This window comes from Homalodisca vitripennis, chromosome 7 (genome assembly GCF_021130785.1).
Source record: "Homalodisca vitripennis isolate AUS2020 chromosome 7, UT_GWSS_2.1, whole genome shotgun sequence".
NCBI classification, from domain to species: domain Eukaryota; kingdom Metazoa; phylum Arthropoda; class Insecta; order Hemiptera; family Cicadellidae; genus Homalodisca; species Homalodisca vitripennis.
Genome location: NC_060213.1, coordinates 18,702,433 through 18,718,081, shown reverse-complemented (window position 1 = coordinate 18,718,081; position 15,649 = coordinate 18,702,433). Strand labels below are relative to the sequence as shown.

The 15,649-nt window shown below is 34.4% G+C and overlaps 1 protein-coding gene and 1 long non-coding RNA gene across 2 annotated transcripts in view; one reads left to right on the top strand and one right to left on the bottom strand.

Annotated features, from left to right (window-relative positions):
• The window catches only part of LOC124366950 (NAD-dependent protein deacetylase Sirt6-like), a 52,632-nt gene extending 48,257 nt beyond the window's left edge, over positions 1-4,375 (top strand). Inside the window, 2 exon segments of the mRNA XM_046823570.1 lie at positions 1,216-1,342; positions 3,349-4,375. Of these exon segments, the coding sequence (XP_046679526.1) occupies positions 1,216-1,342; positions 3,349-3,705 (484 nt within the window). The 3' untranslated portion in view covers positions 3,706-4,375.
• LOC124366954 lies at positions 2,828-12,737 on the bottom strand. The gene is made up of 2 exons (XR_006922843.1): positions 12,688-12,737; positions 2,828-3,536 (listed from the first exon to the last, which is right to left on the bottom strand). It is a non-coding gene; the product is annotated as an uncharacterized LOC124366954 (long non-coding RNA).
• Between the last annotated feature and the right edge of the window lie 2,912 nt (positions 12,738-15,649).

Below are 15,649 nucleotides of genomic sequence, written 5' to 3'. Positions count from 1 at the left end.
TTACCATAAATGTATTAGTGATATAATAGTCTAATAGAGCTGCTTGCTTCTCTAGAGTCAACACCTTCCAAGTGTTCAGGAAGTTCCATTACAATGATTACCACTACATACGAGTACTGCAGTTCTAGCACCGGTAGGCTCAAGTGGTATACAGCTGTAACTTAATAGATCACACACACCATGTAATGGAAGACAAATACACTTTTGTTTTTGTTGAATAATTCAATCAAACTCATTCTCTTTTAAAGGAGCAGTACATTTGCTCAACTTTTGTTTGTAAATCCTCTTGAAATATCATCCTGTAATCTAATTTAGAATTTAAGGTTAGTGGAATGTAAATTCAAAGAAAATTTATTTGAAAATGCAACCTGTAGAGTCTGCCCACATGTGTGAACACAAAGGTGAAAAATCAATCCATAATTTCTTTACAAGTTTCCTTTTTATACTTGTAGTATCAAAGGAATAAAGCAAAACCCTAGACCTACTAAATTTAAAACTCTAGTTTAATCCTTTAAGGGCCTTTCTTGTATGGATTAATACAAGAACAATTTTTAATTTTTTACTATCAGCTAGAAGTCAAAATACAACTTTTCACGTATGTTCTTATAGTAAAATCGATGTAGATTTTATGATTTCTCAAATATTGCTTTTAAAACCCTTATTTTGTTTTGAGCTTTATTTTATAAATCCATAACATTTTATTTGCTTTTAATAAAAAAACAGTATTATAATATGTTGTCATGTATGGTAAAGTTTTCATATATTTATTAATATTTTTGATTGTTAGAATGAACTATTAATACTGTAAACATTCAAGAAATATAACGATAAAACTATTAAAACAATTGAGTCAAAAGTTATCAAGTGTCTCAAGCCGCATCTGATGAGAAAATGAGAATACCTCTTTATTTACTTTTTATTTTTACTTACATTATATTTTTATTTTTCCTAGTTTAGGTGTCTCTGACGTCAAAACGATGTAGAGTTCAAACAGAAAGAAATCCTTCATTTTAAGAACACATATCCTACTGGTAATGTTACGTCGCTGTTAAGGTTGTTCATATATTCCATACTCTATGGACACGCTGCGTAAGCAATTGAGTTTGTAAGTAGTGCTGCAGTTGTTTTTATCAGCAAACACCTGCCGTTATAACTTGCATGTACATCAGGGCCTTAAATTACCCGATAACAACGTAAGTGTGAAATGTTCTTCAGTGTGGCTGATCTGTGCATCTGTCTGGGGACCACGCTGCAGATAGTCCCCAGCGGTAACCTGCCTCTGCACACCAAGAAGTACAACAACGGCCGGCTTGTCATTTGTAACCTGCAGCCGACAAAGCATGTGAGTAACGTTTTAGAGCTGGTGCCAATTAGGATCGTGTATAAAAGAACAGTACTTTGGTATTATCCGAAGGCCACTCTGTCCGTATCTATTGTTTCTAATCAGGCTATATAAGTAGGTAAATACCTATGTACCTGTTATAAATAAACTCGAGGATGTTTAACTTTTTCACCAGAAGTACAAGTTGGCGCCGATGGCCTGGTGCATTTCTCTGATCAGTACTTCAGGTTATGTTGGACAATCTGGCACGTGATCTTAGATCGGGAAAGTCATCATCATCATCAGACGTTTCCGTTATCACGGGTCGTCGTACACAGCCTCCTCCACTTTTGTCTATCATTCCAGGTCTCCTCTTCCTCCACCTGTATTTTCTGTAGTCCCCTTTCTCTCTATGTCTTTCCACACTTGGTCCTCCCATCTTCCTCTCGGTCTTCCTCTTGGTCTTCTTCCTCCTTCCTCCTTCTCCAGTGCTATTCTAGGCATTCTATTATTATCTCCCATCCTCTTCACATGCCCCATCCACTGTATTCTTCTTCCTTCCATTGTCTCTTGCAGTGAAAACTACCTTCAATCTTTCTCTGGTTATTTCGTTCCTTATTCTATCTCTTCTTGTAGTCTTCTCTATCCCTCTTAAAAATCTCATTTCTGCAGCTTGCAATCTGCTTAAATCATTTTTAGTCCACGTCCACGTCTCTGCTCCATATAATAAAATTGGTTGGAAATAAGATTTATACATCAATACTTTTGATTCTTTCCCAATGTTCCAACTCCACACAATCTTCTTCACCATATTGAAAAACTTTCCACTCTTCCATATTCTGTTTCCTATCTCTTCTCTTATTGTGCCCCTATCTGTTATGATACTTCCTAAATAACAGAATTCCTTCACCTTTTCAAGTCTTTTTCCTTCAACTAACATCGGGAAAGTACCGATCGTAAATACCCCTGGCCATCACTGGCACCGTACATGTGCCAAAAAAAGAAAAACTTCCCTCGAGCTAGTACCCAAATTCAAGCTCAGGTCACGTAAGTGCTCGTACTTTGATACTTCTATTAACATATAGTATATCACTAATAACAAGTAGTAGATAGGGACAGAGTGGCCTCCGAATAGCAGAAAAGCACCAAAAGAACAAGTGTTTAGCAGTATATATTTTATGCTCTTTATAAAATACACTTAAATTCTGTTTACCAAAGCCATCAAGTCACCATATGGCAAATGACACTTAACTGATTTTCAGTACTAATCCACAGATTGATGTTAACTGAAAGATCATTCCATTATTCTGTGAAATAAGTGTATACTCACCTACCTCAATACATAAAATCATTAAGTAATTTTTTTCAATGATCAATAAGTTCTTATTGTGTGATAAAGTATTATCTTTGATTCAATTAGTTATACAAGACATAAATCCAAAGCTACAAATCTAGGTCTCTTTAAAATTATAGATGAAGGTGTTAAACCATAAATTGTAAATTATGTTAATGTTTTATAATTTCACATTTATTTATTTTTAATAATGTGTTATAATTTGTTCCATTGTTATAACCTGTTATGATATTGTGGAGAAATTTGAGATTGGACATGCATTTCACACTGAAACTTGCAATGACGTCAGTTATTTGTCATTCAATTCCAATGTTTAAACTGTCGTTGGATTTGTTCGTAAATTTTCTACAAATGTAATTTTTATCATTTGTAAAATTAGTTCTTTTAAAATATTTGAGTTTAAATATCTTAAATGACCACAGTTTTCAAATTTAATTTATGAATTTGATTAAACATTTTTATTGATAGATGCTGTTGACATAAAAGGTCGGTTAATATTTTTGTAATATTATTTTTTGTACAAAAAATACAGAAAGACACACTGTAAATGGAAAGAGATAGACCATTAGTTGCATATGCTTTTTTGCATTATTTAATGTATTGTTGAAAATTATTAGCACTATAAAAGTGAACTTAATTTGGCAGGTATCTCTCTATTTTATAACTTTTTCAGGATCGCAAAGCAGACTTGTTGATCCACACGTACGTTGATGACATCTTGACACAGCTGATGGAGAAGCTCGGTTTGACGATTCCAGAGTATTCCCGTCCTGACGACCCTACGATGGCGCGCCGTATGGTCGAGTGGACCATTCTGGACTCGGAGGTGCAAACCATGCGGCGCCTCTACGAGAAAACCTGCTGCAAAGGGAAGAAGAAAAAGTCAGACAAGGAGAAATTTAGTAATTTCAAAAAGTTAAAACGAGAACCCGGCATCGATGATGTTCAGTGCAATATGAAAGACGTGAAAGACATCAAAACTGAAATAAAGGTGGAGATTGAGGTGAACGGTATCACGACGACAGGTTGAATGAATTTCTGAATGTATTTATATAAAGTTTACCTACAGGTCAAGATATACTGGAGGTATATTTGTTCCTGTTTAAGTTTTAATTCTGAAAACAGTGATATCGAATGGGTATTACAGTATTAAGTATGGATACCATTACTATGAAATGGTATTAGTTTATCCCTAAAGTATTAACCCCGAGAACCGCTAGTGAGGAGTGTAAAAACCATGACCTTTTCAGAAATAAGTATGTTTAAATATATGTAATATAAAACTAGTGTACAATACAAAAATATATGATTTTATTGAGGAGAATCAAAATCTTTTTATATTATATAATAAGAAATGTATTTTTTATATTCATTGGATGCATAAAAATATTTTTTGAGCAAATAACTTTGTTTCCATCTATGAAAAATATGATTAACTGTATTAAAAATTAAAAAAAGTATTTCATTCTGGGTAAAACTTTAAAAAAGTAGCTCTATGACTCACTATAAAAATGAAACTTAAATCCTTACTTGAATTGTTCAATCGTATAAATATTGTACCATAGTAAATCCTTGTATATGGTATTATATGTTACTGAGTTCACATCAAACTTACGAATTAGAACACTGGTATTTCCTTACTGTAATTCTATAATTAACGACATAACTGTGGTTATTAGAATAAAACTTCAAAGAACTGCTAATTATGCTCATGATTCCTGTTGAATTTGCGAAAACATAAATGTAATCACTCCATACTATGTGGGTTATCCAAAAAGTAACCACCGTTTATGCACAGCACGGGAAGTAGGCCTCCATGTTGACACTGGTGTGTACAGTGTTCAGTACACTTCTAATGTTGTAAGGAGGAGCATCACACGGTTCTCCAGTTATGACTTCAACAGAGTGCCGTAATAGAAAATCTTGCCAAGTATAAAGTGCGTGGTGTTATAAGAGTTCTTTGGGTGAAAAATCACTCAGCAGCCGAGATTCTTCATAAATTGTGTGCTGTTTATGGCCCAAACATTATGAATGAAGGTGTAGTCTGCCAATGGGGGTGACTTTTTAAAAATGGAAGAACAAACATTCAGGGTGAAGGAGCGTGTCAGTGATGACCTAGTGAGCAGTCAGTGAAAAAGTTTGTGAGAAGAGTCGCTTTCTGATCATTTTCTTGAAATTTCTCAAGAGTCTTTTTCATGAGTCATTGTCAGAAGAACCAGGTAACCACAATTTGTGTTTGTTAGGTACCAAAACTGCTTACCAATGAACACAAAACAAAAAGAATGATTTCTGCCTTAGGTTCTGTCTCGGTATAATTTTGAAGGAGAATAATTTTTGGACAGAATTGTTACTGGCGATAAGCTTGGTTTCCCTGCGTGAATCCTGAGACAAAACAGCAGTCAATGCAGTGGGAACATACCGCTTCTCCAAGCAAGCCAAGAAAAGCCTGTCGAACTTTGTCAACGATGCTAAAGGCATTTTACTCGCTGATTTTACGAAACATGGTATGATCATTACTTCTAAAGCCTAATGACACTTAAAAAGTGTAAGAAGAGCGATTTAAAACAAGTGGCGTTCTGACACGTGTTGTGTTTATGCTCTACACTACTCACCCTTGCAAAGATCAAATGAAATTTTGGCTAAGTACAAATGGGACGTTTTTTATCATCCTCCATACAGTCCGAACTCGGATTAGCGACTTTCACCTGTTCTTGAATATGAAGCGGTGTCTTGCATCTCAGTCCTTCGCCGATTACGTAGAGCTGCAAAACTCCGTTAGAGGTTGGCTAAATTTAAAGACAGCAGATATTTATGCAGAGGCTATTTCAAACGCTGTTCAAAGATATGAGAAGTGCTTGATTCTGTTTATCTATCTATATAGACAGATAGATAAAAGATGTAATTTTCAGATGTATGTACAGTAATACAATATTTGCATCTTACTTTGTACTTTGTACTGTACTTTTCATTTCAAAATAGAGATTATTTTCTGGATACGTTTGTATATTTGTACCTCAATGCTAAAATTATCTGATTTGAGAATCATTCAAATCCTGAAATTGTTGCACATTGTCCTAAACAGTGGTTTATCACAGTACCTTGTTAATGGTTATAAATTCGTGAGAGATGAAGGAAGTGGAAGAGATACGCATACCTGTACCAGCTCGTCGAGACGAATGCTTAGAATCCCACACCATCAAACTGCAATTGTTCATAAGTACTGAGTCAGCTGACTGTTCATTATCTGTTGCATCTCTTTTGTCTTAATGTATCATATGATCTAGTTTCATATTTGTTTTTAAACTCTAAAACTCTATAAAAGAGTTATTTGGTTAGGTTTATCATTCATTTTACTTCAAAATGAGTAAAAGAAATCAGTTGAATTCTCTCATTAATAATAATACTTTGATAAGTAACAGTTTTTATATTTTCTTAACAACACACTATAGATAAAACAGTCACAAAGAAATCTGTGCAGAAGCAAATATCTGAGCAGCCACGTGCAGGAGTGGGACAAGCATCTCATCGTCTGTTTTATCAGCTGTGTGGATTGTGTCTCACTCACGCCATTTTGTTTACACTGCAACTACTTACCTATTCTATAAGTATGTTGTATTTTTGTGTGTAGGCCAATACAAGCGTAAAATATTAATTGCACAGACTAATGTAGCCATAGACGTATCTTGCGTTTTGGTGTGAGGTTAGCCACTAAGTGGCAGTGGCCAGGTCAGGGGATAGAGCAAGCGGGCGAGTGCCGAGCAGTGGTGGGGATACTGGGAGAGGGCGGCACCACAGCGGCATAGGAGAATTTGCCCCACCCTGCTTGAACTAAAATTGCCCAGTGTCTTTTTGTAAGCGGTTTATCTTACCTATAGTAACATTTTATTGTAAGTGTTCAATGTTCTAGATAAACATTTTTTGTTTTTTCAATTAGGGGTTATGAACAGCTTAAGTTATTTAATGAGAAACAATTTGGGTTTAATGTTTTATAGTGAAATTCAAAGTTATTGTTTTGTTTACTATGCAAAAACAATAAAATATTCATGCAATCAGCACTGTACTTACAAAAATTGATGTTACTCAATTTGTAAATAATGTAGACTTGTAATTTCTTTTTCCTTACAATAACAATTAAATTTAAAATAAGGTGATTAACTATTTGTGTGACAAATATGTTTTTAGTATTTGGCTTTGATGGACAAACTTGAAATTTATAATGTTTTTGGTAAACAATGTATATAAATATATATATATATATATATTATATATATATATATATATATATATACATTGTTTATAAAAAATAATTTCTATTATTTTATTTTATATACTTTGTAAACTACAGTTAATAAGAGATAAAATTGTGTGTGTGTGTACAGTAAACAAAATGAGTATGTAACCCAGATTAAGAATTTGGATTGATGCTTTGTGAAGATTATTATTACACAAAATTTCAGGTTTTTTTTATGTTAACAAGACACATGCATACACTATATTTTTCTACTAACATACAATAGATAGATTCATTACTGTATTCATTAATTTATGACTGGATCTTGATATCTAATTTTAAGTTCAAGGTCAGCAAAGAATACAAAAATTATTTTATCAATATCCTACTTATACAAGGGTCATTCAATAATTAAAAGAGACAAATTGGTCTGGGGGGAAACTGTTCGTAAGACAAATTTGGTACTCTTATGAGTTTAAGTTGGCAACACTGTTATAAGCCTCCCTTATCTGCTGATGTATCAACTTTTGTTGTTGTTTATAACCTCAAAAATACATTTAAAGATGGTGAGTCCACTTAAAAATTCTGCATTAGTTGAACAAAGTTCTGTTGTTTGTTTTCTACTTGCTAAAGATGAGAAATCAGTGAATATATATTTTAGAATGTCTAATGGTGGAGGTTGTATGAGTCGTGCAAATTAGTACAAGTGGTTAGAGCAGTTCTAAAATGGTAGTGACAGTGACTGATGAACACTGTTCTGGCTGACCAGTTGCAATTTCAACTCCCTCACTTGAAAGTCGAATTGATGACATTATTTGTGCCAACCACTGTATGACTGTGGATCTGATAGTTGATGAGGTTTAAGTTAAACTGGTTACCCAGCAGGGATCACTTCTGGCTGGTTTATACCTACCAGTTGAACCCACCACTGGGAACAGCAAAAACCGATGTGCCACTTCAATCTGGGCAACCTTATGGATGTCCAGTAGCGGCACATCACTAACCGCAAATGTTGAGATTCTGGGGTTCATGGGCAATTCGATAGACTGTGGAAGATGGCTGTTGGAGTTGGTGGGGTTTGTTCCCTTACCTCAGAGGCTCTTGTTAACCTCAACAAGGGTGTGCCACCCCTGCCTACTTTGACTGGAGAGGCTGGTTCACAGCTGGCCTCCCTTCTTCCGGGATGATTTTGAGATGTAGTGCCCTAATTCTTCCTCATGGATCTCGATAGGACCTAACCTTACCCATCCTGAATATCCTATCACTCCGGAAGCAGTGCAAAGGTTCTAACAGGACTAAGTGCAATTTATAAGCTTCTTGTCCTAAGAGAAAAAAAAAAATAAAAAAAACATTAGGATAAAGAGTTCTTTGCAGCTGGAATAAATAAGCTGTAGCCCAGTGGAACAGGTGCATATTAGTTCAAGAAAATTGTGTTATAAAAATAAACGGTTCCTTCTCCAGACCAATTTGTCTCTTTAACCCTTTTAACCCCAGCCATTTTTCCATGGACTTGCCAGAAAGCCCATGGCGATAAGGGTCCGTAGTGCAGAATTGAGGAAAAATACATCTAGTTTTCTTATTTTTGAAGATAACTTTTAGGTTTTTGTTTTAAATTGTTCACAAATAAGTGTACTCTTAGATGTAATAGTTAAAAAGTACTTTTACAGAATGATTTGTTTTTTTAGCGTATTTATACATAAAAAAAAATTTTTAAAATTTTTTATAGTTTGGACATACTTAAAAGGGTAGAAAAAAAAATTGTAGCCCCTGAAAAATGAAGCAATTTTGTTGTACACATATTTCTTACTACACAAACAAAATTTGAAGAACTTTCCTTGATAAATGCAGGAGATATATCCAATTAATTGTATTGCTGCATAAGCACTTCTTCATATATTTCCACATACACGTCAGTAGAAGTATACAGATATGTCTTGTTACTTGTACACAAAATTCCCTTCTGGCAGGAACATCTTCAAAAAAATTGTAGAGAGCCCTAAGAAATTTAACTAGATTCCACTTAGCCCCTGATTTGAACACATTTTTGAGGATGTGCAAACCACAGGTGCCTGGTTTAATAAAAAGTATAGGATCATCATCATTATTCTCAGTCTGAAGTTCCTACTCCAGATCTTTCACAGACTTTAAATTTACATTAAGTCTATCGATAGACAATGAGAAATGTTTTTTTTTTACATTTATGTGCTTTGATTGACTTCTGAATTTTAAAATCAAATTGCTCCCAGTGCTTTTAGTCAAAGAAGTAGAGGTAAAATATCTTGTGGTCACTTCATGACTTACAGGATCCCAATACCTTAGTGCAATACCCATTTACTATTCTGGCTAACTTTATTCATGCTTTCGTCCAATATAGAAACAAAGGCAGATGATTCCTGGACTTACTTGTCCAGTAGGTCTCGAAAATACTCAACAATACCAAAGTTCACCAAATAACCAATTTTAATACGCTCAAGTGAAATTTTTCCTGCGATTTGACTATCCATAAATTGACTCAAACACTTTGGATGCAACTCCTGATAGCAGGAAAACCAGCCTAAAACAGCTACCACAAAATTTTCCAGGACCAACTTTTGAATTTCAATGACTTTCCATGACCTACTTTATTTCCATGACTTTCCAGGAATTCCAGAAGCGTGGCCACACCTATGTATATTGCGATAGAGTTAAATAATTACAGAGTTTTGGAGTTAGACTTGCATCATAACTGAAGTAATGTTAAATCCAATTTACTTCACACTGATCTCCCCACAAATCACTTCAATTTCAAAATCGATAATTAATTATGAGAGTTTACAGCCTTATATATGGCATTTATCTTAGTCAGTTGAAATATTTAAGAAACTTATTCTAGAAATCAAAATAAAACATTGTCTTCTTCAAAGCCTTTGTCCACCAAATCACCGGAATCATGTTCATGACCAAATTCAGCCACAGAGATCATTGTAAAATATTCATATTTAATATGTTTATTATGTAATTGTTGAAATTAGTAACTATGGTTATTACACATTCAGCAAAATATCATTCTAAATTCCAAGTTAGTGTGACCTATACATAAAATCTGAAGTATTAGTAAAACATTCACTGGAGGAAAAAACTACAGTCCACAACAAAATATACTACACCTATAAATGTTCCATCCGGGTCTGAGATATTTGTTCAATATTTTGAATATTCTGAAATCGGCTAAGCTGAAACGAACACTTTAAATGTCAGTGAGCGGCTGGGACATCAACCCATGCAGCAAAAATTCTCCGTTGATTAAGAAGATTTTAACGGACACCAACACTAAATGTCAGTGAACATCACCCATGCAGCAAAAATTCTCCGTTGATTAAGAAGATTTTAACTGACACAAACACTAAATGTCAGTGAGCAGCCGGGACATCAACCCATGCAGCAAAAATTCTCTGTTGATTAAGAAGATTTTAACGGACACCAACACTAAATGTCAGTGAGCAGCCGGGACATCAACCCATGCAGCAAAAATTCTCTGTTGATTAAAGAAGATTTTAACTGACACCAACACTAAATGTCAGTGAGCAGCCAGGACATCAACCCATGCAGCAAAAATTCTCTGTTGATTAAAGAAGATTTTAAATGACACCAACACTAAATGTCAGTGAGCAGCCGGGACATAAACCCATGCAGCAAAAATTCTCCGTTGATTAAGAAGATTTTAACTGACACCAACACTAAATGTCAGTGAGCAGCTGGGACATCAACCCATGCAGCAAAAAATTCTCCGTTGATTAAGAAGATTTTAACTGACACCAACACTAAATGTCAGTGAGCGGCTGGGACATCAACCCATGCAGCAAAAATTCTCCGTTGATTAAAGAAGATTTTAACTGACACCAACACTAAATGTCAGTGAGCGGCTGGGACATCAACCCATGCAGCAAAAATTCTCCGTTGATTAAGAAGATTTTAACGGACACCAACACTAAATGTCAGTGAGCAGCCGGGACATCAACCCATGCAGCAAAAATTCTCCGTTGATTAAGAAGATTTTAACTGACACAAACACTAAATGTCAGTGAGCAGCCGGGACATCAACCCATGCAGCAAAAATTCTCCGTTGATAAAGAAGATTTTAACTGACACCAACACTAAATGTCAGTGAGCAGCCGGGACATAAACCCATGCAGCTGAAATTGTCCATTGATAATGAAGATTTTAACTGACACCAACACTCTAAATGTCTGTGAGCGGCTGGGACGTCAACCCATGCAGCTGAAATTGTCCTTTGATAAAGAAGATTTTAAACTCACCCTCTAAATCTGTCATCAGGCCCGGACTTCAATGAAAGCACCAGAACTCATATCAATAACATATTACTTGCACGACAAACTATGTTTTCCCCAGTGTAAACTTTTCACTAACCCCCTAAAATTTTGGTAATTTACTGTTTATAACTAATTCTTAAATTCTGTAATAGCTTAGTGGACTCAAGTATTGCCTGTACTTGGGGGGTGGCGGAGGGTAGCTCGCAAATAAAAATGTTGATAATATTTCTTGTTTTTATTTACAACACTAGTATGAAACTAAAAATGAAATATCTGAGTTTAATGAACCAAAAATTTAAAAAAATTAAATATTTCTATAATTAGTGTATTCAAAAGTACGTGAAACTAATATTTTTTTACATTCTTGCTGTCTGAATATTGCCAATGGATACGTGACAGTTTGTTGAATCGTGTAAATATAACACATATACCTTCAAAACCCTTTAATACTTTCTGGAGTAAATATATATATATATATATATATATATATATATATATATATATATATCGTCAGTAGAAGTATACAGATATGTATACTTGTTTTTGCACTTTTGAAATAATAACAATTGTAAAATAACACAAACTAATTGTAATGGTTTGTAAGACTAAAACTTGTTTAATTTTTCAAAAAAGTAAATAAAATAATATTTACAATATATACATTTTATATAAACAACTCAATTCATTGTCTTCAAAAATAGCACAATCACCACTAATAATAGGGTACTTTGGGATTATACCGACCACACCAGTATGAAGAACACAAAAATATAAATTTATAGAAACAAACATGATAGAACGAAAAAAACAACTCTTTAATTACAAAATTACAAGCATTGCCAGGCATTGTGATTGGTATTGTTGTCGCTGTTATCTTATCTTTCTCGAGAATCCCGATTACGACAGGCCACGCGGCATCACGTGATTTTCACGGTACATAATTGCCTTTCCATTACAATTCAATTTATATTTCTGATCAGATCCTCTAGAATTTGATATTTTACTGATATGTACTATCTCGAGGGATGTTTTTCTTTCGTTGAGATCAGCGCGAAGGCATGGCACTCGCATTTGGGTGGCGGAGTGTGATCAAGAATAAAAACAAGTTTTGAGTGTTTTTTCAATAAAGAGTTTAGTTTTAGTTTGTTCATGTTTGTTTTTATTGAATTTTTGTGTTTGGAGAAATGTAGAGGTAAAACACGGAAGTACAACAAAGCGACGCACCAGCTGAACGGGCGGCGAGACTCTGCAATCACGTTATCTACTACACCGCTCGACTTTGACCTCTGTCTAAGGATGGGGAGGGGTTTGCGATAAGACAATTCCTGTTTTATATTGACGAAATATTGTTCTACGCTAATCTAGTAATCAGTAGAAGCAAAATGTCAAATAACGAACGATTCATGTCTGGGTTTGGTCGGTATAATCCCAAAGTACCAATAATAGTGTTTATCAAAGTGTTTTCACTCACTGGTAACTTTTCTCTACGACGTTTACTCATGTTTTTTTTTTTTTACTAATAATACAATAAATCACACGAAAAACAACCGCTTTCAATCACGCAAACTAATTGAGGTTATAAGTCAGCATACAACAACAATGCAACTGAAGTCGTCTGACAGCTGACATCGACAAATAAACTACGCTCATTGACGACGACATACAATGCCAATTGGAAGGTTTATTGTTTTTGCATGTAGCCCGTTTCTTCACCGACTACTATACCGAAACTGATGGCATTTGGACATATTATTAGCCAGCTACATTAAATTATCGAGACGTCCGGTATATCGGACGTTGGGCATTTTAGCTAGACCACCTCTGTCCGATATATCGGACGCCGGGGCTAAAAGGGTTAATTATTGAATGACCCTTGCATAAGAACTTGTCATCAAACATATTACCCTACAGTTGTGTTTTCTTTTTATATTTACATTTTACATCTATTACTGCAAAGTTATCTGAGTACAATAAAAGTCATAGAACAATATTTTATGTTTCATGTTTTAAATAAAATTTTTTTGTCTAGTTCTTATGTTACGTGGGTCGATTTTTTCAACCTCCAATCTCATGCCATGACAGGCAGGTCCACAGTAGTTGATCGCGTATCTTCCTGCTACAACATTTGTCAGTGCCGAGTTCAAACAGTTAATTTTGCAGAGATGCAGTCGCATAAATATGGCCGCCTCTATTGATTCCCCCGCCAAATTTGAATTAAGGAGTTTTATTCATTACCTGTAAACAGATGGGAATAAATAGTGCAGCATAAATCCATCGAAGAATGTGTCGTGTTTACGGAGAAAACATTATGAGTGATGGTGTTGTACGTGAATAGTGTCAAAAATTTTAAGAGGATGAATGTCAGATACAACGATCAGTTTGAGAAATGTCAAAGTTGAAGCCATTCAGCAATTTTTGAGGGTGTCAGTCAACATTTTTAGTTTTCTATACCACTCACGTACAACACCGGCGGGAAAGATGCGTGATCGACTTCTGTGCACACTGCACAGCTGACCTGTCTGGCCGTCATGGTGTGAGATCAGAGGTTGAGAAAAAAATTAGTCCTTGTAATATTAATAGTTTGCTTTCATCAACAAAGCTTTAATAGTTTTAGATTTAAGGTACATGTTCCATGCTTGAACAAGGCAATATTTTATAAACATATAGTTTGTATTCTTGTACTGCATTTATGTGTTCGTATAGTAAGACTATTATTGGTTTTTGTATGTCAGACCCTTAAAGCACTTGTCATTCATAAAAATTAAAACAAGAACTTTTGAATGAGAATACAATGGTTTCACTTAACATTAACAATACCTTAGCATAGGTGCTTTACTTGCAAGTACATTTTTATACAGTGTGTGTTAAATTTCTGGAAACACCTTATTTCCAGAATGTTGTATGGCTGTCTTAACTACTTTTTTATGTAATGAGCAGAACACGGCTACATTGGTGGGGGGGGGGGGGGGAGGGGGGGAGAGAGGTGACGGCCTGTGCGGAGTACAATGGAAATCTTGCATGCAAACCGAGCTCAATATGCATATAATTTTAAAGGTCTTTGTTAGAACATAATGCCATACTTCATAAGCTTTATTCATTACAAAATGGTGGCTGTTGGAATAAGTTCAATATTGGAACTTAAATGGCCACCATTTTGTATAGGATAAATGTTTTATGAATCATTCCTATTAGAGCACTTTATGTAATGAAATTCGTAAATGCATTGAAACATTCTGTATTGAACTTTGGTTATTAAAAAGAAGGTTCAGTTTCCAGGTATGTTACATTGTATTTTGTCAAATATATTTTAGTGTTTAACCAGTTGTAATAGCAGGAAAATTTCACATATTTAAATTCTATTTTCTAACAGAGTTAGTGTTACAAAACTTCCGCTCGTAATATCAGTGGGTAACGTAGCAATCCTTCAGTCTAAGACGGATCCTAACTCTGTTATCTTAGTCACAGGCTAACTTCAGATTCCAGAGTGCTTGGTTATATGAAAGTTTATTAAAGGCCAACTTTACGATTCTCTTTAGGAATACTTTATATTTTTCTTATCGAAGAATAGTATTTTAATTATTACTTTTCGTAACATTCATATTTGCTTCACTGCCAAATAAGATAACAATCTAGTTGTCTTAGTTCTTGTGCTTATGCAGTCGGTGTTGTAAGCAACTCCTAAGTTTTCTGGTTCACACTGTGTCGTAAAATTGTTGACACAGTTAAATTCTTGAGATATTTAGATGTTAGGTATATCACAGTACCAAGATAAATTCAAATATCGGTTTGTTTCAGGAATTTTAGTCCCTAACTCTGACATAACGAATGCGACACTACCTCTTGGCAAATTTGCATGCTTATCAGAGGTACTAAGCTTGTATTTTGAAATTCATAAAGAAATTCCACTCTGTTTACATGTACTGTTTCATATCACTATATTTGGATCTAACGTTTTAACTCTGTGTTTTCAGTGTACACAGTCTTTTGATACATGGTAAAAGGCATTAAATGCTATTTAAATTATGATGATACAGTTAGGATGTTTAATAGATTAAATGTAGGCATGAGTTATGCAATACTAGAGTGAGTGTTCTGCTGTATACACCACCGAAATTCATAAGGTGTAGTTCTAATTTCTTAGATAAGCTGTTTAAATATTAAGATTTGTTTTTTACATTAAATTTATATTATCTTGTTGTATTCTATTTTATTACGTCCTGTGACTTCTTAAATTAATAACTTTTAAAAAGCACCAAGAGTGTAACATCAAATTCACATGTGATTTAAAACGTTAACCATATACTTTATGTACTTTATTGCCAACTTTATTACTGAATTTGTTGTTGCTGGTATTGATATTTTGGTTTTTTTTACAATATTTTTCAAATTACTAATTGAATGTAAGGTGGGGGTAGTTATGGACCGATTGGATT